Source organism: Manacus vitellinus, unplaced genomic scaffold, assembly GCF_001715985.3.
Source record: "Manacus vitellinus isolate BGI_N305 unplaced genomic scaffold, ASM171598v3 scaffold_29_pilon, whole genome shotgun sequence".
Lineage (NCBI taxonomy): Eukaryota > Metazoa > Chordata > Aves > Passeriformes > Pipridae > Manacus > Manacus vitellinus.
In genome coordinates, this window is record NW_021940207.1 from 643,683 (window position 1) to 670,665 (window position 26,983).

A 26,983-nucleotide genomic window follows, 5' to 3' on the forward strand; every position below is an offset into this window, starting at 1 on the left:
TGTTTTTACACATTAGTTGCTGTCAGGGTCTGGAGTAACTTAGTATAGCAAAAAACCATTATCTCAGTTTAAAGTTGCTGCCAGATTCCATCCCAAGAAATGTTACATGGGAAGTACACAAGATACTGTAAGTCAGCCTGAGTCTGATGTCTTTCTCAGCTGCGTCTCAGTAAAAAAAGGGCTCACAGGGTGAATATTTTGTGTAGAGATAATTGTAAATTAGTAAACCGGAGTGGGCCTAATCTCAGTCACATTTTCTGAGGAACACACAGTGCTCTTTGTGCCTTCCATCCAGAGGAGCTGGTCAGGTGAACGTTGTGGATTGAACCGTCTTGATGCTGTTGCTTGTGTTGGAGAGGCAGATGGGGTCTGTGTGAGGTCTGCAGCACCTCCGGAGTTTTATTGCCGTTCTTTCCCTGCCCTTCTGGGTATGGACAGTGGGAGAGGAAATCTTTCCTCTTCCTCAATGCAACTGGAGGTTTATCTTGCTGCAACAGAGGGAGTTACTTCTATAAGCCGAGGTGACATGCCCCGGGGAGGTCAGCACTAGGGAAGGCCCTATCCCAGGTCTGCTCCACAGCTGCTCCCGTCGCGTGGAGAGTCGGACTCGGCCGGAGTGCAGAACACCTGGATTAACTCTGCTCTGGTTCCTTGTCTGTGTGCCAGCACTTCCTGTTTTTAAAGATCCTGTTTACTGTCTGCGGTCCAAATATCCCAGGAAGGTGGGAGGATGGGAAGAAACATGGAAAGAAAACTAAACAGCATTATTTAAGGTGGACTTTTTATATTTTTAGTTATGTATTCGGCATTTGTTACTTCTCAAATCTAGCTTAATGAATTACATTCTAGAGTAATCTTTTGTTTACATCGTTTTGCACTAATTTCCAAAAGCAGAACTGCATGCAAAAGAGCTGACATTGAAATCTTTAATATTTGTAGCAAGGAGCAGAGTATGGTTTGTGGTGTGCTTTTGCTTCATGTTCTTTCTATTCATGTTCACATAAAACAATGTTTGTCAGTCATATGAAATGGAGTATTAAAGAAAAATATGTAATCAAAGAAAAACCTTATTTCTGTGGGTACAAAGTGGCATGTTGCTCTGATCTTGTTGCCAAACTTTAAGGCTTTTTATTTAAAGAGCTTGAAAGAGTTTGTGTGATGCTCACTGAGCTCCAGAGCTCACACCTTGCTGTGGAGGAACAGCTCCAACCAGACCAGAACTAGGTGAGAGAGAAATTCTCATCCTGCTACACAGCAAGCCAAGCTAATTGCTGAAGTAATGAGTAAGCAGATATGTGAAGTGTAAAGAGAAGATACCTTGCTTTTCTAATTCTTTGTTGTGCTTTATGACTATTAGTCCTCTATAAATAACGAAGTCCTGCCCTTTGAGGTGGATCTAGAAATGGAATTACTGAATGATTTCGGACTAAAAAGGGACATTTAATTCCAGGGTTTCCTTTGTTTAATTCTGCCTTTAACTGGAAGAAAATGTTCTAGGACAGACATTCTGCCTTTGGTATGTCATGGGATCCCTAGGGGAAAAGCACAGTCGTAGTGGGAATTGTAGAGGTCACCAGCAACTTGTGAATGTTTCTTTCTCGTGATCCTGTTTTCGTGGCTCCCAGACACTGAGTGAAGCTATAAACACTGTGCCTGCATGGGTGGGGGAGGGTGGTGAGCAAGGGGATTTGAAAATAAGAATTTGCAAAACTCTTTTGATTTTTCTTGGAGAGTAAAAAGAAATATTCCAGCAATAGTAAATCTTTTTAAACTCTTCATCTCGGTTTTATTACAGCCATTTGATCCTTTGTTTTATTCAGTAACATAAAACACGTATTACCTCTTGGGCAATACTTTATAGTGAGTTCTTTTTTTTTCAGGATGACCTCGCCATTAATTTTATTTGTGGTATCTGAAAGTCACTACAAGAATATTGTATTCTGAAATTTAAAAAAAGCCCTGGACATAAGATAACTTTAAAGAAAACAGCTCTGAAATGTAGTTGCCCCATGCTCTTGTATCTAACTCGACTGAAACTGCTTTTCACTAATTTTCAGTGAGGTTTTACATTCACAGGAAAGAATGATCTTGTATTTCTGCTGTACTATAATTCTACAGATGCTACCAATAATTTTAACTCCTTCTAGAGCCAGGCAAATGTACTTGACCCTGTTTTTGAACGTGGGAAGAAGTAGGTAGCTACAAATAAAATTGGTGGTGTTTGGAACTATTTGCCCATTTCAGAGGGAAACTAATTGCTAAAGTGTTTTTGACAGTGTTAAACCCTTCTGTTTTGCTTCCCTTGAGCTGCTGTTTGTGATCAGATAAGCAATTCCGTGTATCTGCGTGTTTTCTGGGAAATAAGGATGAAAGTAGAACATAAAAAATGAGACGCGACTGCAATGCAACATCTTCAGTTTTCTATTCTAAACAAAGCACTATTTCTACCATTTAAATGTGTGTAATAATGTTTTCATGGAGGACAGTTTCAGACATCTTTGTACCAGTCTTCCCGGATTTTGGAAAAGTGCCAGCTTGGCAAGGAGGAAGAACAAAAGGACAGTACTGAAAATATCTAGTGTGAGGCAGTCTTACTGTCACCAGACAGCAGGTTTGGACAGCAGCAAAATTAGACAGGCAACTCTGCCCAGTTTTCTTCATGTTTTGGAGTTCCTGATGTTTCTGAAGATGAGGATAAAACATTCTGGCATTTAGGAAGTTTGAAATGTCTCTTGCATTCTGAAAAGTGTTGTTCTTGTTCCGGGAACTCTTTTATCTACACAAACCCACAGCTTCTGTTTTGGAGATTCCACAGTATTTTATAAAGGCTTATTTGGGATTCATACCTGGAAGTTCATGATTCTGTCAATTTGATAGAGAATTAAGGTTATTTAATGAATAGAAGCCTTTTTCTTAAGGCAAAGCCGGGATTCTAGGGGAAACTTCTGCCTGGAAAAGAAATCAAATTAGACACAAATTCTTACGAGCAGCTCTCTGATACCAAAGATACCACAAATTATTATAAAACATTGCTACATCCTGTCTGTAAAAACAGTGTAATGGGATTTGTCTTGTGACTGGAAAAACTAATGGGCCTCAATTAAAGTGTAGCAGTTTACTGAATGACTCATTCACTTTCAAATATGGACTGATAAAATTGCACTGAGTGTTTAGTCTGTCCTTTTGAATGGGTTTTGAAACACTAGCTGATGTTTATAGCAATGCAAAATTACTCAGTTCTCAGTCACTGGAATGGGTGCATCTATTTGCATAAGCATCCCATACTTTATACATTCCATACAATGTTACAGCACAGTATATTTCTTGCTTCCTTCTATGCTTGCTAGATTTCTTGCTAGTTGATGCATCAGAGATGAAAAAATTTCCTTCTAGAACCTGTAGGTCCTTGTTCTGATGAGAGAGAGCCTTAGCTATACATCTCCTGAAGGGAACAATAATTTTTTTTCCATAGATTGTCTCATTGACATGCACAGTGTCTCTTTACCTGTGAGGTGATAAAACTGTCACAGTTTACCAAAACCAAATTTTCTGAACTTGGAATCTCTTATTCTTAATAAGGGATTATATCAGCTATATCAGATGATAGCTAATTTCTATCCTGTGAGAAAATAGATTATATAAATCAGCATTAATATGGTAAGTGTATCTGGATGCAAGTAGGAATCTGTGTTGTGTAAGTTATGTTGTTTATCTTCCCACTTTCTTCCACCACATGTATGTTTACTCTTTTTGAATGGAATCTCAAAACTTGATCACTTCTAGGTTGGATGCTCAGCTAGGGCAGTGGGTTGCTCTCCATCTATTCTCCTCCCAGCCTGTGTTTGTGCTTGGAAATGCCCTGACCCGAGTGCAGCAACTTGCATGTGGCCTTGTTGAAGTTCCCAAGGTTTGCACAGTCTCACCTTTCCAGCCTGTCCATCTCCCTGAGGATACCACTTGTCCCCGGGCTCCTCTTGGACATTGAACCGTTGTCCCCAGCTCTTGAGTGCGACCATCCAGCCTATTCCTTATCCACTGAGCAGTCCGTCTGTCATATCCATGTCTCCAGTTTAGAGACAAGGGTGCAGGACATGTCAAGTGTTTTGCACAAGCCCAGGTGTCCCAAAGCTTTTGGCAGGGGAAAAATGTTTAAAGTGCTTTTGGAAGGTCAGGGATTGCAGGTGTGGTGTAGCGTTCATTTGAAGTGTTTGCCTCTACCCTTAGTTTTGACTTAAATAACATCTCTCTAGAATTCCCTTAAAATTATAGTCCTTTCACTGTCGAAGAACATAATTGATTCTATTTATTCCAGGCAGCCTTCCAGATTTGAAAGTGTACACAGAAACACAAGCTGCCAGCTATACTTCAAAACTGTTTCTGTTTACATTTTTGCTTTCCAAATCCAAACCCTGGAGGCGTGATTACATGTGCGAGTGAGATGAATGTGCACACAGAATGACTGTGTGCACCATTCCAGCACATGTCTATATCCCAGTTTAAAACAAAAGCTGCTGTCTTGGTGCAGTTGCTCTAAAAAGTGTAGGTTTTGGGATGTCATTTTTGGACCGTTCGCAAGTTTTTGAAGAAATGGTGTTGAGTTGTCATTTACCGTTTGAATTATTTAAGAAGCCAAGGCTGACATTTATTTTGAAGAGACACTTGGCTAGAAGGATTTAATATGTATGTGTGTGTCCCCCACTGCTGCCTCTGGTTCTTTGTTGGCAATTGTTGTTGAGGAGGAAGGAAAAATTACAGTGGAACGAGCCACCATTCTTGCAGTGAAAATGGGCTCTTACAGTTCAGAGGAGTCTCAGCAGGATTGTGAAACTCAAAGACTTCTGATATAAACTCAGTCAAGTGTTGTAAATATTTAATTTGACTGTGATCCATCTATACTACCATTGTATGTGTGTGGACAGGAAAAGTTCATTTAACTGCATATTTTTGTTTGTTTGGGGGTTTCGTGCTGGTTTATGCCATAACAGTGATGTGTTTCTGCCTGTGATTGTAATTAAGAAATGTAATTTGATGGCACTTGATGCAGTGATGTGGGGAGGGAGTCTTGTTCATGCTTTGACTGATCAAACAGACGCCATTTAACCTGTGTATTTCTTTTTATCTATAAGCTGAGGATAGTTATCGGTAATTTGGAATCCTCTAAGTTACTCTAAATGGTGTTATTTGGGTTCACTGGTAATGTTTTGTAATTGGTAAGCTTCCCAAGTTTGTCTCTTTAAATACACTGTGTGTGCTTAGAACTTTCCATTTCAGCATCCGCTCACTGAGACTATTACAATGATGAGGGAAATAAAACAGCTTCTTTAAGCTCTCTTTGAAAAAGAAGTAATTTGCAAAGCCTTTCTAAATATGCATGAGGTATTAGTGGAAAAGCATTTTTCTAAATCTGCAGTGGCACTTCAGTACTTGTGTGGATATTTTTAAAAGCCCAAACTACAACTACAAAGGAGGGATTAAAAAAGACAACCTTATTGCTACTCAGAGTTGCTTAGGAAGCAGTGGATTTGGGAAAACATCATTTTCATTCTAATGCTTCTTTGTAAGAACTGGAGTGTGGCAAGAGCAGGTACTGGATGTACTTGGAAGAAAACTTTTCAGAAAATAAGTACCAAGATGTAGGAGTACAGAAGTGAGGATCATTATTTTATTTTTTAACTTATGTAAAAAAATTATATATAAATTTTATATATTTATAAATTTATTCATATATGCACAGTGTATATTTATATAAATATATATTTTAAAGAGGGGAAGTTTAGTCTAGGTGGATACTAGGAAAATATTCTTTGCTGTGAGGGTGATGAGGCCCTGGCACAGGTTGCCCAGAGAAGTTCTGGATACCCTGTCCCTGGAAGTGTTCAAGGCCAGGATGGACAAAGCCTTGAGCAACTTGGTGCAGTGGGAGTTGTCCCTGCACGTGGCAGGGAGTTGGAACAAGATGATCTTTAAGGTCCTTTCCAACCCTTAACATTTCATGATCCTGTAATGGATGTCTGTAAAATTAAGAGCAAGGAATGCAAAGATAAGGAACTTTGTTTCAAAACAAAAAATCTGGGATACTGGGTGAAAGTAGCAGGCCTCAGAACAAAGAAGAGCAAGTATTTTGCAACATGAAATGTTCTTCACTCTTGTCCCAGGACGCCAACAGTTTATGTGTGAAAACATCCTGAACAAATTCAGCAGTTCTTGATGGATTTCTTTTGCAAATACAGAAATGTTATTGGTTAAGGACATGTTAATGTCTGGTTAAGGACATTAAAAATAGGTAGCGATTACGAGTGTTTATTGGTGAAGTATCACTGTGTACCTGCCTGGTGGTTCTGCTCTTTTTTTGGCATCTGCCCTTGGCCCCTGGGCTACGAGACATCTCTGCTCTGTCCAGATACTGTGTTTCTTGTAGCTGCTCTAGGGTGGCATGAGCAGCACAGCTGGAAGGTCAGACACGTGTTCCTCTCCTTTCCTTTGGCCTGGCAAAGACATTCATGCAGCTGCCAAAGGGAACTGGAACAGGGAATCAATGCTAAGTAAAACAAGCCCAACTAAAAAGTGTTAATGGAGCTCAGTTCTTCTGTCTCATTCACGGAAGAAAAGGTTTTGTTGCAATAAGTAGCTTATACTAATTCAGAAAAGCTACAGCCAATCTTGTGTGTACATGGATTCTTAAAATCAAGCTTAGAGGTTTCAATAAATATTTATAACTATTATGTTAGTGTTGTTTGAATACTTCAGAGGGTTGAGATTAGAAAATAGTTTAAAAAAGAAGTATAGAAGCATTGGTTTTGGCTAAACTTAACAAAGCAGATGGTTTGTATCATCCACATGATAATATGTTTCTCTTTACAAATTAAAAATGTGATGAACTGGGTTTGAAGTTTGTTTAAAAATTTCTGTAATAAATTGAATATTAGATATTTTCATCTCTTGTGCTACTGAAGTGTTATAATCACAACTTATAAAGTCCAGGTAAAAAAAAATCCTCTATTTTTAAGACCATGTGTATATTGGCATTTTTTCCAAACTAATATGATTCTGCCATTAACTGTTTTGTTTGAGTAGATATTTAGACAAAATACAAGTTCCTTAGGCATCAGTTGTATCAAGTCTTTTTTTGTGAATGTAAAATACAGCCACGAATATTCATCTGTAATTACAAGCGGTGTTCGAACAGTTTTATCTGAAATCCCCGGCGATGTTTGTATTTTAAATTTTAATATTCAGATTTCTGATTCTTCCTCAGGTTTGCGCGTACGAGTCGCTGCTTGAAGGGCTTGGAGTGCAAAGTTATCTCAAGAATTAAAAATGCCTCCACGACCATCATCTGGTGAACTATGGGGCATCCACTTGATGCCACCGAGGATCCTTGTGGAGTGTCTTCTCCCGAATGGAATGATAGTGACACTAGAATGCCTCCGTGAGGCCACCTTACTGACTATTAAACATGAACTCTTTAAAGAAGCAAGAAAATACCCTCTCTATCAGCTCCTTCAGGATGAATCTTCTTACATTTTTGTAAGTGTTACGCAAGAAGCGGAAAGAGAAGAATTTTTCGATGAAACACGGAGACTTTGTGACCTGCGACTGTTTCAGCCTTTTCTAAAAGTTATTGAACCAGTAGGTAACAGAGAAGAAAAGATTCTTAATAGAGAAATAGGTGAGATTATATTTTATTTAAACATAGCTAACCTGTTTAACTGACTACTCCTCTTCAAAATATAAAGAATTGAGATGGGTTGTGTTTGTCACATTTGCATTTCGTAACTGTCAGTTGTTGCATCAAATGTCCAAGGGTGCTGATCATAGTAGAGCCAATATTTGTAAACTGTGAGCTAAACTCCTTTTGCTGTTCTGGTTCATTCACATCTAAAGCCTTGGCTTTGTTAAACATATTTGTACTTGCCTGTGGGTTGGAGGATATCTTTTTGCTTGTCTCTTATTATCAGGATTTCGCATTATTACAGAGCAAAGCCTGTTGTATTTTTTGGGAAGTCAATCATAATTTGTTTTGAAGTTTACAGAATTCTCAATTCTGGATTTAACTACGAATCTTAAACCACATTTGAAATAACAAGTTTTCTCTGGCTTGCTTAGAAAGTGAAATCTCTTAGGTGGGTTTTGTCTTCCCTTTTCCCCTTTGGACAAAAGAGCGTTTAAAGAGGAGGGAAACAAACATCTGAGGTTGGAGAGGGAGAGAGGAGACAAATTGTGATGTTTTGAATCATCTCTGAAGTAGCTTATTGTTTTCCACGATCCACTGAGGAAGCACAGGGAGACTGGCATATATTCCAGCATCTTGGTTAAGTATTAAATTCAGGCAATACAAACATCCCCACTCCCGTTTCATTGCTAACAAGGGAGTACTGCAGTAGTAGAGACTTGTCAACTGGAAATACTTGTTCTGGGGTGCTCCTAATTGTTAAATTATTTAATAGTTGTGAATGCATCGTAAGTAAACTGCTTGTGTTTTGTAAAGCTCAACCAGTTCAGGACTAGGGGAGAGCAGTGGTCAGGTAACCCTGCTACACGACAATTGAAAGGTTCCATTTGAACATTCATGCATAAATAATGATATATCCAAGTCATCTCATTAAAGCAAATGGAATTACTTCTGAGACTGAGGACTTGAGAGAAGTGGACTGTTATTACATGAATCTTTGCCAAAGAGCTTAAGTTCAGTATCTCTTGGTGTGCTTGTTGTGTGTCTTAAATAATGTAGATCATTAAACAAAAGTATTAATAGCTGTCATTCAGTTGTAAGCACAGTTGATTATGGTTCCAATAGCTACCAACAATCCTGCCAGGGTTTTAGAAAAAATCAGGTGTCACAGCTCCTCTGGTCCCCTTAGGAAACTTTGTGCTGACTTCAAAGGAAGTTCAGTACTGGTCCTTTTCCTCCAGGAGGAATGTCAGCTGTGGGAGCAGTGATTTAAGGCTTCCAGGATCTTCAGGGAATGGGCACCTGTTTTCTAACCTTTTCTGTGTCTGCTAAGTGCACTTGACTTTAGAATTGTGTGGTTCTTGAATGATATAAAACAATTATGTAGAAGCCAATGTTTAAGACACGTATTTTATGCTGCATTTTGTTTAAGACATGCTTTTTTGGTGACTGACGGAAGGAATCTTTAGCTGTAATTGTCAGTTACAATTATTTCCTCATGCTGCTTCCATGCTGCAGGTTTTGCTATTGGCATGCCTGTCTGTGAATTTGACATGGTCAAGGATCCAGAAGTACAAGACTTTAGAAGAAACATTCTCAATGTTTGTAAAGAAGCAGTGGATCTTCGAGATGCCAATGCACCGCACAGCAGAGCGCTGTATGTCTACCCTCCAAATGTAGAGTCTTCAGCTGAACTACCCAAACACATATACAATAAACTAGACAAAGGTAAGATCAATATTTACAGTAGAAACAAATGTATTTTCAGTGTTTGAAGTCAAAAAGTACAGCTGTTGACTGAGGTAAATCACTGTTTTATGTACTGTATTTAGTACACTATAGCAATCCCTTACACCTTAAGTTCTTCAGAATAATTTTCTTGATAGAGTGTGGGTTCAAAAGAATAATTAAAATTACACTTTTTGCTATTCCGATAACTAAATCTTGAAATATAACTCGGTAAATAGAGGTGACTTCTGAATGGGTTTTGCAGTTTTCTATGACATTCAGAAATCTGGAATTAAATCATGCTGAATCAGTGAGTTATCTTGCAGTCCTGAAATATGAGTGAGTTACTGCTGTTTTCTTGAAGGCCAAATAGTCAGTAGTATTCAGTTAATAAAAACATTCTTAACCTCAGGGCTAAAAGTTTGAATTTACACTAGAGTCAAAAATAAACTGAGTGCACCTAGTTCCTTGCAGAAGTTATAAACCCCTCTGTCAGTTTGGACTATGAATCTTGCTTACATCTTTATTTAATACTGAAAACAATTCTCTGTGTTGGGAAGGAGGTGAGAGTTGTTTGGTTTGGGTTTTTTGGGGGGGGAGTTTGTGCTTTTTGTTTTGAAACTGCATTAAAAAGATAGACCTAACATGATTTTACATTTGTTCTAGGGCAAATTATAGTGGTGATATGGGTAATAGTCTCACCAAACAATGATAAGCAGAAATACACCTTAAAAATCAACCATGACTGCGTGCCTGAGCAAGTTATTGCTGAAGCAATTAGGAAGAAAACACGAAGTATGTTGCTGTCATCTGAACAACTGAAACTTTGTGTCTTGGAGTACCAGGGCAAATATATCTTAAAAGTGTGTGGCTGTGATGAATACTTGCTAGAAAAATGTCCACTGAGCCAGTACAAGGTAAGTAACATGAAGGATGTATTTTGAACTGCTCTAAAATAGTCCAAATTTGTGGGGGAGAAAAGGGATCAATTTTAGGTTTGACTTTTTCATTAAATTAATCCAAAACATAGAAAGTAACAGTGTATGCCCCTTTAAACAAATTGGCTGATGCTCGTGTGTAGTGTGCATATTTGTTGCTTTATGTGCTTCAAAAGAGCATGAGGAGAAAATGTAATTTAAACTAGAATTTGTGTCACTAGCGTAATTTTTATTCTTCTTTCTTAACTCTAACATTAGTGATAAATCAGTGGTAGGTACTTTTAAAAATATCCTAGATTTTTAATGGCAGGAGATGAATTAGATTTGAATAGTGCTGATGCAACACCAAAGGAAATTCAGTCAGATTGTAAATTATGAGACAACTGTTGCTACTGTAAATCTTGTCCTAATGGGGTGGAAAAAGAGAAAACTCTCTTTTCCTGTTACTTACATCTTTATCACTTCTTTAATAAGATAAAAAATGTAAACCTCCAGCACCACAGAAATCATTGCTAAGCCTTGCTTGTGTCTGTCTGTCCTTCACTGCCTGGGTTTTGTTAGTGCTGGGAGTGTGAGACAGAACATTTGACAGAAGAGCATCTGAGCAGCCCTCTCTGGAACAGACAATAATGTCACGCTGTAGATTTCCTGACAGACTGCTGCTGCTTTCTCTCTGAGGAATGAATTGTTGTAATAAACAGCTTCCATTCCTTCAGCTAAAATGGTTAACAGTCTGATCTTCAGAGCAATGGAGGAGAGGAGGGGTGGGGGATCCTGAGTAATGGGAAAAGCAGCTCTGTACTATGGGAGCTGGGGAACAAGTGCAGGCATACATGAATAATTCTGTAGAGTCATCTTAAGATCAAACACCAGACCTATTTGATCTAGCGTGGCTTCCTCAGAAGCATCTGGTTTGCCTTTGCTGTGCTGCAGCAGAGCTTGCTCATTAACTCCAGGGCTGGACCTGAATTAACACTGTATTTTGTGGTGCTGTTGCCAGACTAAATACTCTCAGCACTCAGACCCGACTGGACACCAACAGCCTTACAGCTAAAGTGTGTCAGGATCAGTCTGTCAGGATCAGTGCTGAGTGTAAGGTAATAAGCACAACTGAACCAAAAATGACTGTCTGCCATCTGCCTCGTGCTCCTGCCTGTGACCAGGAGTACCAGTCACCTGTGCTAGGGCTGCACAGCAGGCTGGTACAGCACTTGCTGTTCAAAAACGTGTCAACTGCTTCCAGGGACAGCTCAAATCCGTCTGCTTTGTGCTGCACTGCACCAGAGCTAAAGAGCTATACAAGAAACCTGACTGTTTTTGTCAGCTCTGCTCCCTCTCTCCAGTTCAGCCTCTTGTTGTAGACATTGTTCATATCACAAAATCTGTATGAAGTGCAGGTGTGCAACCCTATCCAGCATGTATTGAAACTTTTGGATGTTGTAACTACGAACACCATAAAGGCTGTGCACACAGGGACACAGCCAGCTCTTTAAATACACTTTTACTTTTCTGATTTCCTGCATAGGTTTGAATTACCAGGAGTGTAGACTTTTAAAACATACAGCATTTTTTGGGTTTGTTTTGCTGCAGTACATAAGAAGCTGTATAATGCTTGGTCGGATGCCCAACCTGATGCTGATGGCCAAGGAGAGCCTGTACACCCAGCTGCCCCTGGACACCTTCACAATGCCATCCTACTCCAGGCGGATCTCCACAGCTACACCCTACATGAACGGAGAGGCTACAACCAAATCCCTCTGGACTATAAACAGTGCTCTCAGAATAAGGATCCTCTGTGCAACCTATGTAAATGTGAACATTAGAGACATAGACAAGGTAAAGGCGTCACATGATTTTCAGCAACTCACAGTTTTCCTCCTGAGTTTTCGGTTCTGCGTTGACACTGGAAAAGAAGAGTTATTTAACTAGAAAATGATACCACTTTTTATTTAAATTGAAGTGCTCGATTCTAAAGAATATGTCCATGTTTCAGCATATGGAAACTTGTATACTATTTAAAAAGTTCAAGTTGTGGTAATTAGCTAAATATTCTGCCTGGGGGAAGCAGGATTCAGTTTGCATAGTTCCCTTCAGCAGAGTATGTAATGGATAGAAAAAGAAAACCCATATTGCTTCTAAATAATTATGTTTAAGGATGTGTTACAGTAATTGACAGTACTTTTGGTTAGGGGATGCTGGATAATGTGCTGCTGTCTGGGTTTATGAAAAGAGAGGTGTGGGGTGATAAGGCACAAAAGGCAGGTGGAGGGTTCAATCCCATTGAAGACATCTACAACCCTGGCTCTCTTTCCTCAGAATTTGTTTGGTGTTTTTTTTCACTGTACCTTGGCACAGGAAAAAATGAGAATAAATTCCAGAGTTGTTTTATTTTAGTGTTCATTTTAAGTTGATTACTTTATTTTTTAAGGACTAGTTTTGCAATTAGTAAGGAAAAAGGCCAATATGTTTTTTCTAGAAGGGTTTGCTTATATGCTTGGCTTCACACCTGACAGAGCATGAATTAATTTGGGTTGGGGAATGTTGGGGCTGTTTGGTTTTCAGTTGTGTTTTTGTTTTGCACTTGCTGAAAATGAAAGGATAATGGGTTGTAATCCTGGTATGTGTTGATAGCAATGCAAAAATTTGTTTATAGTAGTATTTCAGAGACAGTACTAATATGGATGTTGTTTTCAGATCTATGTTAGAACAGGTATCTACCATGGAGGGGAACCTTTGTGTGACAATGTGAATACTCAGAGGGTACCTTGTTCTAACCCCAGGTAAGTTAAACACCTGAGTGACTATAGGGAACCTGACTTCCAGGGCATCATAAATGATAGCACTGAGGGAGTAAAGGCTCCACTTAGCCATTACTTCACTCAGGTAGAGCTCCTTGCTGGGAATCCTTTGCCTTAAGTTTTGTAAAAATATATTACATAACCCTATATATAAAAATAACATTCATTTAATTCAAACACAAGCATTTTATCTTGCATATAAAAGTATAGTTTCTTTACTGAACAGATCAGTTTTACATGAGCATTTACTGTCGCCTCTGAAACACCAATATAATTCATATATATAAACTATAATTCATAATTCACTCATTAATACTGTGAAACCAGCACAGCTCTAGGAAGCTGAGCTCTGGTTTTGCCTGTGGATCAGCAGCAGGTGTTCCAGCTGCAGGTTCAGATTTCACTCTCAGCACGAGGCAGTGTGATGTCATGTAACCTGCATATTGGTTCTGGGGAGGTTGCACAGTGTGTTCCAAAGGGGAACCACGTGGATGTGGAGAGATGGGTATCACCTGCTAACGTGGAAGTGACTGCCAGAGCTGGGCTGATTTTCCAGGGTGTTTGACATACTGTCAATATTATCTGGGAAAAAAAATGACCTGAACTCACGAGGGCAAAACCAATTTTTATATATATTTATATATAAACACTGAAGACATCTTTTAGCTGCCTGTTCTCATAACTTTAACTAGTGAGGAGGTGTGAAATTCCAGCATCTGCTAGGATTAGATGCAAAGTATGTGTGCAGAAGTAATTCTTGACTTGCATTTTCCGACTTCATGTCTTTATTAATAAATTTTGAAACTTTTATTTTTATCTGTACGTTTTCTATGAATATGATTAGGTTTTATAATTAAAGGGCTAATAATATACATAGTTGTTGAAAAATAGACTCTCCTTCTGAGTTGCCCTGAATATAGCTGTACTTGAACTGATAGTTTAAACTGTTTCAGAGAGAAAATCTGAGAAAGGTGGTGAAGGTTATGACTTAAAAACAGGAATATAATTGCACAGATTTCTATTTTATGAAATGAACACATAAGAAAAGCGAATTGAAGGTTATCTGCCAATTTCTTAATTCTTTGAGAAAGGCTTTCACAGTTATTTCTATGTAAAACTGCTTTTAGTAGCTACAGACACATTGAAAAAATTAATGCTGTCCTTGGAAGCTGCTGCCTCTTTCAACTGAGAAAATTCAACATGACAATCTGCTTAGAAGAAACTGTATTCAGAAGTTCCTCTTCAGAAGCACAGTTCTTCCAACTGAGAACTAAATTCTACTTAGAGAAGCTAATGAAAACAAAACCAAACTATTGCTGTCGAACCAATCTGTGCTCTTATTACTATAGTAAATAAAATATCTTTGAGTTAGGAACATTGATTTGAGTTTCTGTGTTATATCCCCATCTTGCAGTTATCTTTTTCAGCAGTTAAAATTTAATTCAGTTCTGAAAGCTATGCCACATTTTTCCCAGTTTCTTTTTTTCCCTGAAGTGAAAAATATTTCACAGGCTAAACCTTATATCAGTAAGGTTTATATTGCATATATTGTATATATGCAAATCCATTATGTTTAGATTGCAGGAATGGAACCTACCATGATTTTTTAAACAGTGTTGGTGCTAGAAGGCTACTGGGGAGGTTACCATTCCCAAAAGAAGTGGATGTGGTCAAATGTGTATATGGAGATCCCTTTTCAGTAAAGAAAATGTACTCTTTATGCACATGCAGAGTTTAGACTGGAATATAACAAATGCCTTTTGGTGTAACTCTTGATTGAATGCACTCGCCTGCATGCTCTCCTTTAACCTGGTTTAATTCTGCTTTCTGAATCCTGCAGATGGAATGAATGGCTGTTGTATGACATGTACATTCCTGATCTCCCACGTGCTGCTCGGCTCTGCCTCTCGATCTGCTCCGTTAAAGGCCGGAAGGGAGCTAAGGAGGTAAAATGCTTCATGGATTTAATGCACTAATGAGCAAAAGCTACTTAAATCAAGTTTGGGAAAAACATGTGGTAAATGCTGTCCTGGCAAGGAGTCTTAGTGCACTGTTTGATTTGAATCTGCTTAAAATAGGGTGGTTTTTTTTTCTTGTGTCTTATTCAGGCTACCACTATTTTTGTGTTTGGAAATTAAACTACACAGAAAAAAGCTTATGAGTTGAGCCCTGTAAATCACGTCTATGCTGCATTTCCAGTCACAAAGACCAGTGTTAGTGTTTTGAGGTGGAAATGCCTTTAAACTTAATTTTGTAAACCCATGTTACTAACTTATTTATCTTTAAAGGACGATATTTACACTTTTAGAGTTGAATTTTCAGGTAAAGAAAATCTGTGTTCCTATAGCATTTGATGAAAGATCTCAAGTAGTAATTTTTAATAGTTTACATGCAACATCTAATTCTAGCCACCAGCATCATTACATTCTGGGTTTGAGTGTGTGTCACAGATACTATATAGGAGGGTTTTGTCTTGCATACTTCCAGGGATGGAGCATCCACAGCTTCTCAGGGCAACCTGTGCCAGTGTCTGACCACCCTTACCATAAAAAAAAAAAATAAATATTTCTTTTGCGTAATCTAAAACTATTGGCTTTCAGTCTAAAACTGTTGCTCCTTGTTCTTTCACTACAGGCCTTGGTAAAAAGTCTCTCTGTGTCAAAAAAACTTTCTACATCATCTTGACTTTTTCTGATGTGAGGAAGGTGTCAGCATGTGTTTGCAATTCGTTTGATATAATTTTGTAAAATGATTGCTATGACAGTCATTCACAGAAAAATACGGTGCAGCTTCCACAATCTGCTTTCTGCTAAGCTGGGAATGTAACAACTTGATCTGGGAGGAATATATTGTTTCTTCTGACTCGCTCTGCAGTAATTCATAGATGACCCTGAAAAAAATCATATTTTAATCTCTTTAAGGAGCACTGTCCATTGGCTTGGGGAAATATAAACATGTTCGATTACACAGACACTCTTGTATCTGGGAAAATGGCTTTGAATCTCTGGGCAGTACCTCATGGGCTGGAGGATTTGTTGAATCCTATTGGTGTTACTGGATCAAATCCAAATAAGGTATTTGCATGCCAGCTTCCTCAAGAGTATATTTTCAAAATATGCTGTATTCTAATAAGTATCATTTGACAGAAAAAGTAATTTGAATTCCCTTTACACAGGAAACTCCATGTTTAGAGCTGGAGTTTGATTGGTTTAGCAATCCTGTAAAGTTTCCAGATATGGCAGTGATAGAAGAACATGCCAACTGGACAATATCACGTGAACTGGGATTCAACTACAGCTATGCAGGGCAGGTAAGGCAAACCCCCCCTTCCAAGATCAGCTACTGAAATAGGAGAGTATTATTTACTACTTTATTTTACTCAGTATGTTAGTGATAAAACTTTTTTCTTTTATACCCTGATTTATTGTAAAATCACGTAATCAATTTTTTGTCGTGTGTTTAGTAAAATGAGTAATATATTCTCCTTTCTTTATATTACCAGTAAACTGACCTAATGGTTCACTCACCAACCAAAACACTTCAAAGAGAAACTGTCTTGCTGTACAAAATGTTAGGGCATTTTTAACATTTTTGTATTGCTAATTCAGGTGTCTAAAATACTTAGTTTAACTATTCAAAAGTTGTAGTTCTCTGTCAGTGGCGCTGTTTTTCCTTGTTGCAGTTTCATGTTTATGTGTAGACTTTCCTGTGTAACCCAGAGGTGCTTAAACTCTTTACTGTCTGTTTTATGGGCTAGTTCTGACCATAAGTAGAGGGAATTTTAAGAGAATTGACTGGCACACACATGGGTGTAGTCCTTTATCTCTTCTCTTCCACGGAAGGGAGCTTGGGCGTTGACAGTTGGCTTTTTGGTGAGGTTTGGAGCTTTCTTCAAAGCACTTGGATGAATAAAAGAAGTAAAAAAAGAAAAGCAGCAAAGCTAAAATTGCTGTGTATTTAAAACCATGGCTGTGAAATTAGTTGTTTTACATTTTCTTCTGGAGGCTGCTTCAAAGTCTTGAGAGTTTCCCCAAGAGAGCTCCATGGTCTGTGTGAAGAAGAGTCTTGTGGTGGAAAGTTTCGCTGTGCCAAAAACTGCGTAGGTGGTAGTGAGCGTCCAGTTTGGGAATTCTGGTGATATTTATAACATATCAACATATCTTGAACAACAGGCTGTAGGCATTTGATTTCTCTTAATACTCTGCAGGAAGTCCCTCATAAAATGGCATATCTGCTGTGGTTTATGCAGCAATGCTGCAGGGCTCTCAATGAATGTTTAAGGCCAGCTGGCTTCTTGGTAAATAACATTCCTTTGCTATAACACAGCCTATTACCTGAGCTTGTATATGCTCAACTCATTTTTTTTTTTTGTCTGTAGGCAAAAATAAAAAATGGTGAGGAGGATAAACTCACTTCAGTGGCAAAGTAGTAGTCAACTTACACTTTACAATTGAAAAAAAAACCCTGAAGTATAATAAGGTCTCAAATTACTATCTTATCTTTTTTTGGTGATAATCCTTAAAACACCATAGAAGAAGTTCATAGTGGTTAAATATGGAAAAGCCTTTGTTTTTAGTTCTGAATCTTTTTCACTCCTTTCAACAGCTCTCAGCAGTCTCAAGCTGGGGGTAGAAATGACCAGTTTCATTTTGTGCTGCATTGTGTTGTTCATCAGATATCAACTGCTGCCATTTCTCCACACTGCTGATTTAGTTGAAATGTTAAAATACTGTGTTAAACACACTTTCCTGTGTGTTGTATGGCAACAGAAAGAATTGTGTGGAGGGTTAATGTACCACTTTCTCTCTGCAGAGTAACAGAATAGCCAGAGACAGTGAATTGACAGAGAGTGACAAGGAGCAGTTGCGAGCCATCTGTACACGAGACCCTCTGTCTGAAATCACTGAGCAAGAGAAGGACTTCCTCTGGAGACACAGGTATTGGAAATTAAAAACCAAACCAAATAAAAACCCTTGTTGGCATAACAAGACTTCACCCCATTCCCTCTAAATTTGTCATGATTATGCTGGATTTTGCTCCCTTTTCCTCCATACTGTGGAGTTGGTATTTTAGACAAGGCTTGCAAAGTGTTCTGCACTGTATGTCTTGGTTAAGGCCATGGAGAAAAGTCAGTTACTGAGTGAGTTCACATTTTCCCTGTTGCTTCAGTCTTACCTGCATGCATGGATCCTGACAGCCGTCTGGGTATCCATGGGATTCTGCTGACAAGGGAAGAAAAAGGTGCAAGGCTGTGGGGACATAGTAGATGGTTATTGAAGCAAAAATAATGTTTTTTACATGCAACTTTTTTCTCTTTTGTAGACACTATTGTGTGAATACTCCAGAAATTCTACCCAAATTACTTTTGTCTGTTAAATGGAATTCTAGAGATGAAGTGGCCCAGGTAACAAAAAGCACTGAAGAAGTTTTAAGTTTTGAAGAAGCTTTAAAATATGCTATTTTAAAGAAAACTCCTAGAAGTTAAAAACATGTTATGTGTGCATGATACATTGAATGAAAACTTGGATGATTCAAGTTGCCACTATAATTGACAGATGCCTCTGGTCCAGAGTTCTTGTTCTTTAGCTCAGCCTGAGTCTTAAGATTTTTCTCTTGGTTGGCATTACTTGAATCCCTCTTATGTTGCAACTTGTCAGTTAAATGTGAGAGTTTGTTTTCATTCTTTTTGTAGTGGATAAAACAACAAAGTCAACTGGCAACTAATATCAAATTATTGATTGAGAGGACAAGGAAGTAAATTGCTTCTACTCAGATGTAGTTTGTGTCTGACAATACCTGCCAATGGCTCTGTATTACGCCTTCTTCCTAATCAGTGCAAACTTGTAACATGCCTGGACTTCTTGTCCACAGATGTACTGTTTGGTAAAAGACTGGCCTTCAATCAAGCCAGAGCAAGCAATGGAGCTCTTGGACTGTAATTATCCAGATCCAATGGTGCGAGCTTTTGCAGTTCGGTGTCTGGAGAAGTCCCTGACAGATGACAAACTGTCTCAGTATCTAATCCAGCTGGTACAGGTACGTAACATATTTTGGTGTGTTTGTTGTCTTGTGTATATTCAGTGATCACAGAGGCTTAAAATACAACAAAAGTTAAGATGTTGTGAAAAATAGGTCAGCAAAAATGTCTGTTTGCTTTGTGGATTATTTAGGAGAAGATGAAATGTAGTTTATTTTCTGTAGTGCTGCGGTTTTGCTTCTTGATACTGAATGCCAGAATTTTGCAGAGATGCAAAACTGTTCTACCAACTGGAACAGGCAGCTATTTCAGCTGTCCTAACATAAGGGAAAGGATGAGCAGAAGCATCTTCTCAAAATTTTGAGCAAGTTGAGGCTAAAATATTTGGTAACAGTAAAGGAAACATCAGATGCTAAGTTCCTGAAATAGAAGCAGCCAGTGCACAGTTAGCATATATTGTTCAAATCCTAACACATGCAAGTATTAATACCAAGATCAGTCATTCTACAAAAATTAATGTAAAACATAGATTGCTTTTTATTTAACTGTCTTTAATCTGTATATTTTTCATAGAAATAATAACTGCAGATGATTTTTTTAATTTTCTTTTATCCTTAACTAGGTTCTGAAATACGAACAGTATTTAGATAATCAGCTTGTGAGATTTTTACTCAAGAAAGCACTGACCAATCAAAGGATAGGACACTTCTTCTTTTGGCATCTAAAGTAAGCTTAATGTCATGTTAAGGGGTGGTGGGATTCCTATTACCTATAAACAATTAGTTGTTCTAAAGGCTTGGCATACTAAAGGTCCATTCTTAAGAAGATGTTACCACTCAGAATAAAGATTGGTTTATATTGGTTGACAGTTTGAATGCATAGTTTGGTGATAGAAATCATGTCTTGCAGATTCAAAAGCTAGTTAATAATAGATACTTAGGCATGTCCTTCTTTTTGTCTAATGATGATTATTGTAAAAACAAGGTAGTCTGAGACTGCTGAAAGCCTCTCAGATTTTTAGCTGCCCAGTCCTCCATCAGTTTCTTCCAGATAATTTTACAAATATATGAGACCTATGAAAGCCACTCAATTTGACCAGATAAAGCTTTGAAAAAGCTTACTAAAAACTATTTTCCTTGCCTATTACAGGCTTATTATAGAGCTTGATAGCCCAAATATCTCAGTGTTCTTCCTTACTGAATATAACATGGGCTTTTGAAATTCCTCATGTTGAGAAGACTGAGTATAGATCAGTCTCCAACATACAAGGCTGTAGCTTGGTCTCACCTAAAAATGCTGCTCTAAGCTGGTGTGATCAGACACAGAAATAGAAGCAAGGCATCTTTGTGCTTTCAGTTTTCTGCTTTCCTTGGTAACCATCAAGGAAAAGGGAATAAGTTGCCTGGTTAACTTGTTTGAGGGGATGTATTTTAGGACTGTATGAGGAAGTCACAAGTATAGCTTAATTTTTGACACCTCTAAGTGGTCTTGTCTCTAAGCTGCAACTGTTCTTCCTCTCTGTGTAGGTCTGAAATGCACAATAAAACTGTCAGTCAGAGGTTTGGTTTACTTCTGGAGTCCTACTGTCGAGCGTGTGGAATGTACCTAAAGCATCTGAGCAGGCAGGTGGAGGCTATGGAGAAGTTGATCAACCTCACAGATATTCTCAAGCAGGAGAAAAAAGATGAGACCCAGAAGGTATTATAATCTGTCCATGTATCAAAACTGTTGCTGTTTTGTCATAGGAATTACTCAGAACTGTTCTATGTGATGAACTAGGAAAGCGTTAATGCCAACTTCAGTAGGTTTAGGTTTATGTTATCCTAGGAGCTGTAATGTTTTCTGTGCAATGCCATTGTCTACCCCTTCAGGCAATAGAGCTAAAGTTAAAGGTTTCAATTTGTGTAATGTGATTATTTATCAGGTACAGATGAAGTTCCTTGTGGAACAGATGAGACGGCCAGATTTCATGGATGCTTTGCAAGGTTTTATCTCTCCTCTCAATCCTGCGCATCAGCTGGGGAATCTCCGGTATCGTATTCAGTTCTGAAGTTTGTCTGGGTATTTAAGTAAATGTTTAGCCATGGTAACACTGACAGCATTGAGGTTAAATGTTAACATATTAAATGTTAGTATCTTCAAGCTTCACTGAATAAAATCTGTAGCAGAGTAATCCATAAACAGGACAGTCATTTCAATCTAATGGTGTAAGAAATTAGGGAACAACGTGATCCTTAGCTGTTCCTTTAAGGTGATGGGAACTGCAATCCTTTTTCCAGTTGTAAGGACCACGCACTACCAAAGGAGTATTTACTGCATAATCGTATCTTCTGTTGGTCTTAACAAATGGTTAACATTGCACTTACTAATTTAAGTCTGAGTCTGAAATTAAAAATCATGGATTGTCAGTTACCTCTGCATCTTTAATTTGGTACTAGTTCAGATATTGTCCAAAACAGGGGGAACAAAACTATACAGTATTACAGAAACATGATATGAGTATCAAATTGTGCCTATTTCATAGATATCTTATCTCTTTTAGGCTTGAGGAGTGCAGGATAATGTCATCTGCAAAAAGGCCGCTGTGGTTGAACTGGGAAAACCCAGATATTATGTCTGAATTGTTATTTCAGAACAATGAGATAATATTTAAAAATGGAGATGGTAAGGAAAAATAAGTGTAATTCAAACACTACATATCTGTTTATTTTCCTAACCTATTGTTTAGTGGTTTTTCTAAGCATATAAAATACATATATTAAAAAATAATTTTAAAAATCAGCTGAACAAAGACATTTTTTTCCAGAAAAACTAAACATGGACAAATAAGTATTTATCTCAATCAAGTACAAGTTTTCTATGTTCTAAGATGTTCAACCTGTTGAGGTGGAACATAATACTATGTACTGTTTGTTCTTTTTACTTGAAGATGTCTTCAAGATACTACAGATCTATAATCTATAATTCCATTTTCATGGTTTTAGTGTATATTTTTAAAAACCACCACCACAAGTTTATATTGATTTTTGACTATTTAAAACATGCTTTTCTCTATTGAGGGAACAAACCCTAAACTGTGCAAACCTCATTACCTTTAGATGTATTTAGACATACTTTTGGGGGGGAAAAGTAAAGTAAGATCTAACCAAGTATTCTGGTGTTACAAAATTTGCAACCTTTGACTATTTCAGACTTGCGTCAGGACATGCTGACACTTCAGATAATTAGAATTATGGAAAACATCTGGCAAAATCAGGGTCTTGACCTTCGGTAAGCATTAGAAGTCATTTCCAAGCAATACTGTTCTTAATGGATTTTGCATTGTTTTTTTCCCAGAGATTGCTCCTGTTTTCCCAAGGGTAATAAATGAAATGCTATAAATAGGCATGTTTGTACATTTTAGAGCAATATTTGATTTTTTAAATAACCTTCAGTTAACTAAACTACTGGATTTTCTAAACCTAGGATCATATTTGAGAAATACTCAAGTCTTATTCAAGTGGGTAGGAGTGATTTACGTACCAGGGATGGATACAAGGGCTAATGCTCAGTAGCCACACTGTGGTCAGCTGATTATGTCTGTAGGTTTGGCTTTGAACATGTTGCCAAACCCACAGCCCTCTTGAGCAGTGACTCTTTGTAATTGGGGTTGTCATTTCAGTACCCACAGTAGGTATTGCCCAGTGTGATCTGTGTGCAGCTTCTCCATGACTAGACAGCCTGTGAGTACACAGCTTCTGCAGGGCATTCAGTATAAACTATTCTGCTTCTGGAAAACTGATGCTAGACAGGTTGTGGTTCCAAATTTGTGTTTGCTGCATGGTGGATTTTTAGTGGGGATGTAACAGCTGTCACTGCACTGTCAAGGAACCCCCAGTTTTCATTTCCTTATCTAGACAAAAGGACCTATTGGTCTGCATCATCTCTCGTGGGTCACAGTTTTGTCTCCAGTACTGTAAGGAGTGACAGAATTATGGCTTTGTCCGAGAGTGATTTGCAGAGTTACACTTGCCTGTGACTTAAAGAGTAGCCAGACACAGAAATCTGCAAAAATACACCCTCTCCCACCTCTTGCCACCATTATCTATAAAGGAAAAAAAAAACAACCAACAAAGCACTAACCTTTGTCTTTCAGGATGTTGCCTTATGGTTGTTTATCAATTGGTGACTGTGTGGGACTCATCGAGGTCGTGAGGAGCTCTCACACGATCATGCAGATTCAATGTAAAGGAGGCTTAAAAGGAGCACTGCAGTTCAACAGCCATACATTGCACCAGTGGCTCAAGGACAAGAACAAAGGAGACATGTGAGATTTCCTGTTGCCTGTTTTTCTTGTCCGTGTGCTTGTTTTTGATGGAAGTTTCAAGAGAACTAAAGTTCATCAAGTGGGAAGTTTATGTCCATAATTATGTCTATCTGGTTTTGGTTTTGTTTTCTTTTTTACCTGCCCTTGTTTCCCCGGTATTCCTGCTTGTAGCTCTTTTAATGAGAAAGGAAAATTTGCACTTCTGTGTTATTAGAATACCTGAGGAAAGTGTCTCCTTTTCTGTTTTGGATAGGTATGATGCAGCTATTGACTTGTTTACACGTTCTTGTGCCGGCTACTGTGTTGCCACCTTTATCCTGGGCATTGGTGATCGCCACAACAGTAACATCATGGTCAAAGATGATGGACAAGTAAGATATGCTTTTCTAAAACCATACCCTAAGGTCATCCTCACTTCGATATGAGTTTGTTTTCAAAAACCAAAAAAAAAACTCTATCAGAACTATAAGTAAATGATCGATTTTACTGTGACTTCATTTAAACACGGAATTACTAATCTTAAAATACCTTTCTGTCTTTCCAAGCTGTTTCACATTGACTTTGGGCACTTCCTCGATCACAAGAAGAAAAAATTTGGCTATAAAAGAGAGCGTGTGCCATTTGTCTTAACACAAGACTTCCTAATAGTGATTAGTAAAGGAGCCCAAGAATGTACCAAAACAAGGGAGTTTGAAAGGTGAGCCTTCTTTTAAGCATTTAAACTCCAGAGTATTTTGTACCTAAAATGCACTTTACTATGGTGACATTTAATAATTAGACCTTATAACTGAAAAGTAGTATTTTACTTGGCTTGAAGTGGGTATGTTCCAATTCTTTAGTTGAAGATCAGCCACCCCCTTGTAAATCAATAGGTAATCTTAGCACTTACGTGACCTTTGGTCCATGAAATCTCACTGAGATTTGCAGGGTCAGCACACATGTGATTAAAGATGATCATTTTTTAAACATCTGAAATTTCTTTGACTTAACATTTAAAATCCTCTTGGTGTTGCAAAACTGCAAGTACTGAGAATTCTTAAATGTTGGGTTTTATGTGCATCAGAGCCTTGCTGGTCACTCAGCCATACTTCTCCCTTCTATAGCTGCTGTGGTACCAGCTCTTCAGATGGCCTCTGTAGTTTGGGATATTGTCCAAAACCTGCTGAGAAAGGAGAACTTTAAAATAATAATAATGATAATAATAATAATAATAGTCGCTATAGTCATTCTTAATATCTCTTTCCAGCGATCCAGTCTTTTTCCCCTTAACCTGACTCAAGTTAATGATTTCAGCATAAACGTGTATTTTTCATCCAATGTGATACAGCAAATGTCCCTGTTTTCAGTGTATTCTTCAGAGTATCTAAGGAGCAAAAGCTACTGCCTTCGTAAAACTACAGGAAAAGTGCATCTCTGATGATAACCAGGAAAGCACTGTTTGCAGCAGTGTATCTGGAAACATGTTTTAAAATCTGAAATGTCAGTAGCAATGGCTCAAACAGCTCTGTGAACTCCCATAAATTTGTGCTGAACAGTTGCATGAATTGCACGTGGGGTTTAAGGCTAGAAAGCCTGACTTTAGTTTGGCTGTTGTGTTTGTCTGACCACTACTAATTCATGTACAGATGAAGATAAACTAAGTAGGAAGAGGAGTGTACCTTCTCAGCAACATCATGGTGTTCTTAGTAGACTAAGTGTGTCCAGTTTTTAGTGTCTGGTTACCTGAAAACTGGTTTTGAGGTGAAGAAGTAACGTGCACCTCGTAGGGAAATACACTGAGCTTTTTTCCCCCTGGTCTCTTCCAGGTTTCAGGAGATGTGCTATAAGGCTTACCTAGCAATTCGGCAGCATGCCAATCTCTTCATCAACCTTTTCTCCATGATGCTTGGCTCAGGAATGCCAGAACTGCAGTCCTTTGATGACATTGCTTACATTCGAAAGACCCTTGCATTGGACAAAACTGAGCAGGAAGCTCTGGAGTACTTCATGAAGCAAATGAATGATGCTCACCATGGTGGCTGGACAACAAAAATGGACTGGATCTTCCACACAATAAAGCAACATGCTTTGAACTGAACAGACAGCAGAGAAAGCAAGAACTGATACCCCGCTTTGTGGGTACTGCACTGTTAATACCCGTTAGCAGCAAAGACTGGTTGCATAGGAATTGCACAAACCATGAACAACACTAGATTTTATGGCAAGAAAAGAGATTAATTGTTCAGACAACTGTCAGAAAATAATGTAAAACAGGGTTTCAGATAGCACTAAAATTGTACACTTCAAAAATTAAGCTTTAGTATGATGTGTGCAGAGAGACCTTGACAAATTAGAGAGATGGGCAATCACCAGCCGTGTGAATTTTAACAAGGGCAAGTGCCAGATTCCGCACCTGGGATGGGGCAACCCTGGCTGTAAAGACTGGGGAATGAGGCTGAAGAGTAGCTGTGGAAAGGGACCTGGGAGTCCTGGTCCCTGGCAGGTTGAATATGAGTCAGCAGTGCCCTGGCAGCCAGGAGGGCCAACCGTGTCCTGGGGGGCATCAGGCAAAGCATCGCCAGCCGAGTGAGGGAGGTGATTGTCCTGCTCTGCTCTGCACTGGGGCGGCCTCACCTTGAGTTCTGTGTGCAGTTTGGAGCACCACAATATAAAAAAGACATTAAGCTGTTGGAGAGCGTCCAAAGGAGGGCCATGAAGATGGTAAAGGGTCTGGAGGGGGAGCCTTGTGAGGAGCGGATGAGGTCACTTGGTTTGTTCAGCCTGGAGGAGACTGAGGGGAGACCTCATTGCAGTTACAACTTCCTCGTGAGGGGGAGAGGAGGGACAGGCACTGATCTCTGCTCTGTGGTGACCAGTGACAGGACTCGAGGAAACGGCATGAAGCTGAATCAGGGGAGGTTTAGGTTGGATATCAGGAAAAGGTTTTTTATACAGAGAGTGGTTGGGCACTGGAACAGGCTCCCCAGGGAAGTGGTCACAGCACCAAGCCTGCCAGAGTTCAAGAAGCATTTGGACAACATTCTCAGGCACATGGTGTGACTCTTGGAGTGTCCTGTGCAGAGCCAGGAGTTGGAATTGATGATCCTTGTGGGTCCCTTCCAGCTCAGCATATTGTGTGATTTTATGATTCATGTTATGCCTTAAGCCCAAAAAGGTAAACTTGGAAGAATGTTTCCTTTTTTCATTTGACAGGATAAATTAGAAGGAAAAAGAAAATAGTTCTAGCATGAACATAAGAGTCCATCACTTATTATCTTAGATCTGGTACAGCAGGTAGAGACTATGCTAGATCAAGAAGAGTGGAAATAGAATTCAAGTGGTAGCAAATGCTTAAATGCAGCATAGTTTGATGAGAAGGAGTTTTAAGCTCAAAGATCTACATACAGTAGTGAGAGGACAGTGCCTTTTAAATGTGCTTGGAGGCATTAACATTTGTGGGGTTCAGGTGACCCTTTGATTTCTGGGTCCGTCATCTGCACAGTTTCTGAAAGCAGTAGGAAATAGGCCCACTCAGTATGGTGTTTCTTCTGCTCAGTATTTCTAGGGGTGCAATTCATACCTTCA

At 38.7% G+C, this 26,983-nt stretch overlaps 1 protein-coding gene across 1 annotated transcript; it reads left to right on the top strand.

Annotated features, from left to right (window-relative positions):
- The first annotated feature begins 635 nt into the window (after positions 1-635).
- On the top strand, positions 636-25,950 carry PIK3CA (phosphatidylinositol-4,5-bisphosphate 3-kinase catalytic subunit alpha). Its single transcript, XM_018075035.1, has 21 exons — positions 636-773; positions 7,256-7,669; positions 9,191-9,400; positions 10,067-10,317; positions 11,929-12,174; positions 13,033-13,118; positions 14,977-15,082; positions 16,058-16,210; positions 16,312-16,446; positions 17,949-18,073; positions 18,459-18,540; positions 19,008-19,172; positions 19,736-19,839; positions 20,640-20,811; positions 21,038-21,144; positions 21,656-21,777; positions 22,305-22,383; positions 23,249-23,419; positions 23,673-23,790; positions 23,965-24,116; positions 25,225-25,950. Exons 2-21 carry the CDS (start codon positions 7,318-7,320, stop codon positions 25,493-25,495), a joined length of 3,207 nt encoding a protein of 1,068 aa, XP_017930524.1. The 5' UTR covers positions 636-773; positions 7,256-7,317; the 3' UTR covers positions 25,496-25,950.
- Positions 25,951-26,983: the final 1,033 nt, after the last annotated feature.

What these genes read in the sequence shown, in the direction of transcription:
- PIK3CA (XM_018075035.1), top strand. Translation starts at nt 7,318, where the DNA reads ATGCCTCCACGACCATCATCTGGTGAACTATGGGGCATCCACTTGATG. An exon ending in CTAGAGATGAAGTGGCCCAG is followed by an intron (nt 18,541 to 19,007) that starts GTAACAAAAAGC and finishes TCTTGTCCACAG; the next exon opens with ATGTACTGTTTGGTAAAAGA. An exon ending in GACAAGAACAAAGGAGACAT is followed by an intron (nt 23,420 to 23,672) that starts GTGAGATTTCCT and finishes TGTTTTGGATAG; the next exon opens with GTATGATGCAGCTATTGACT.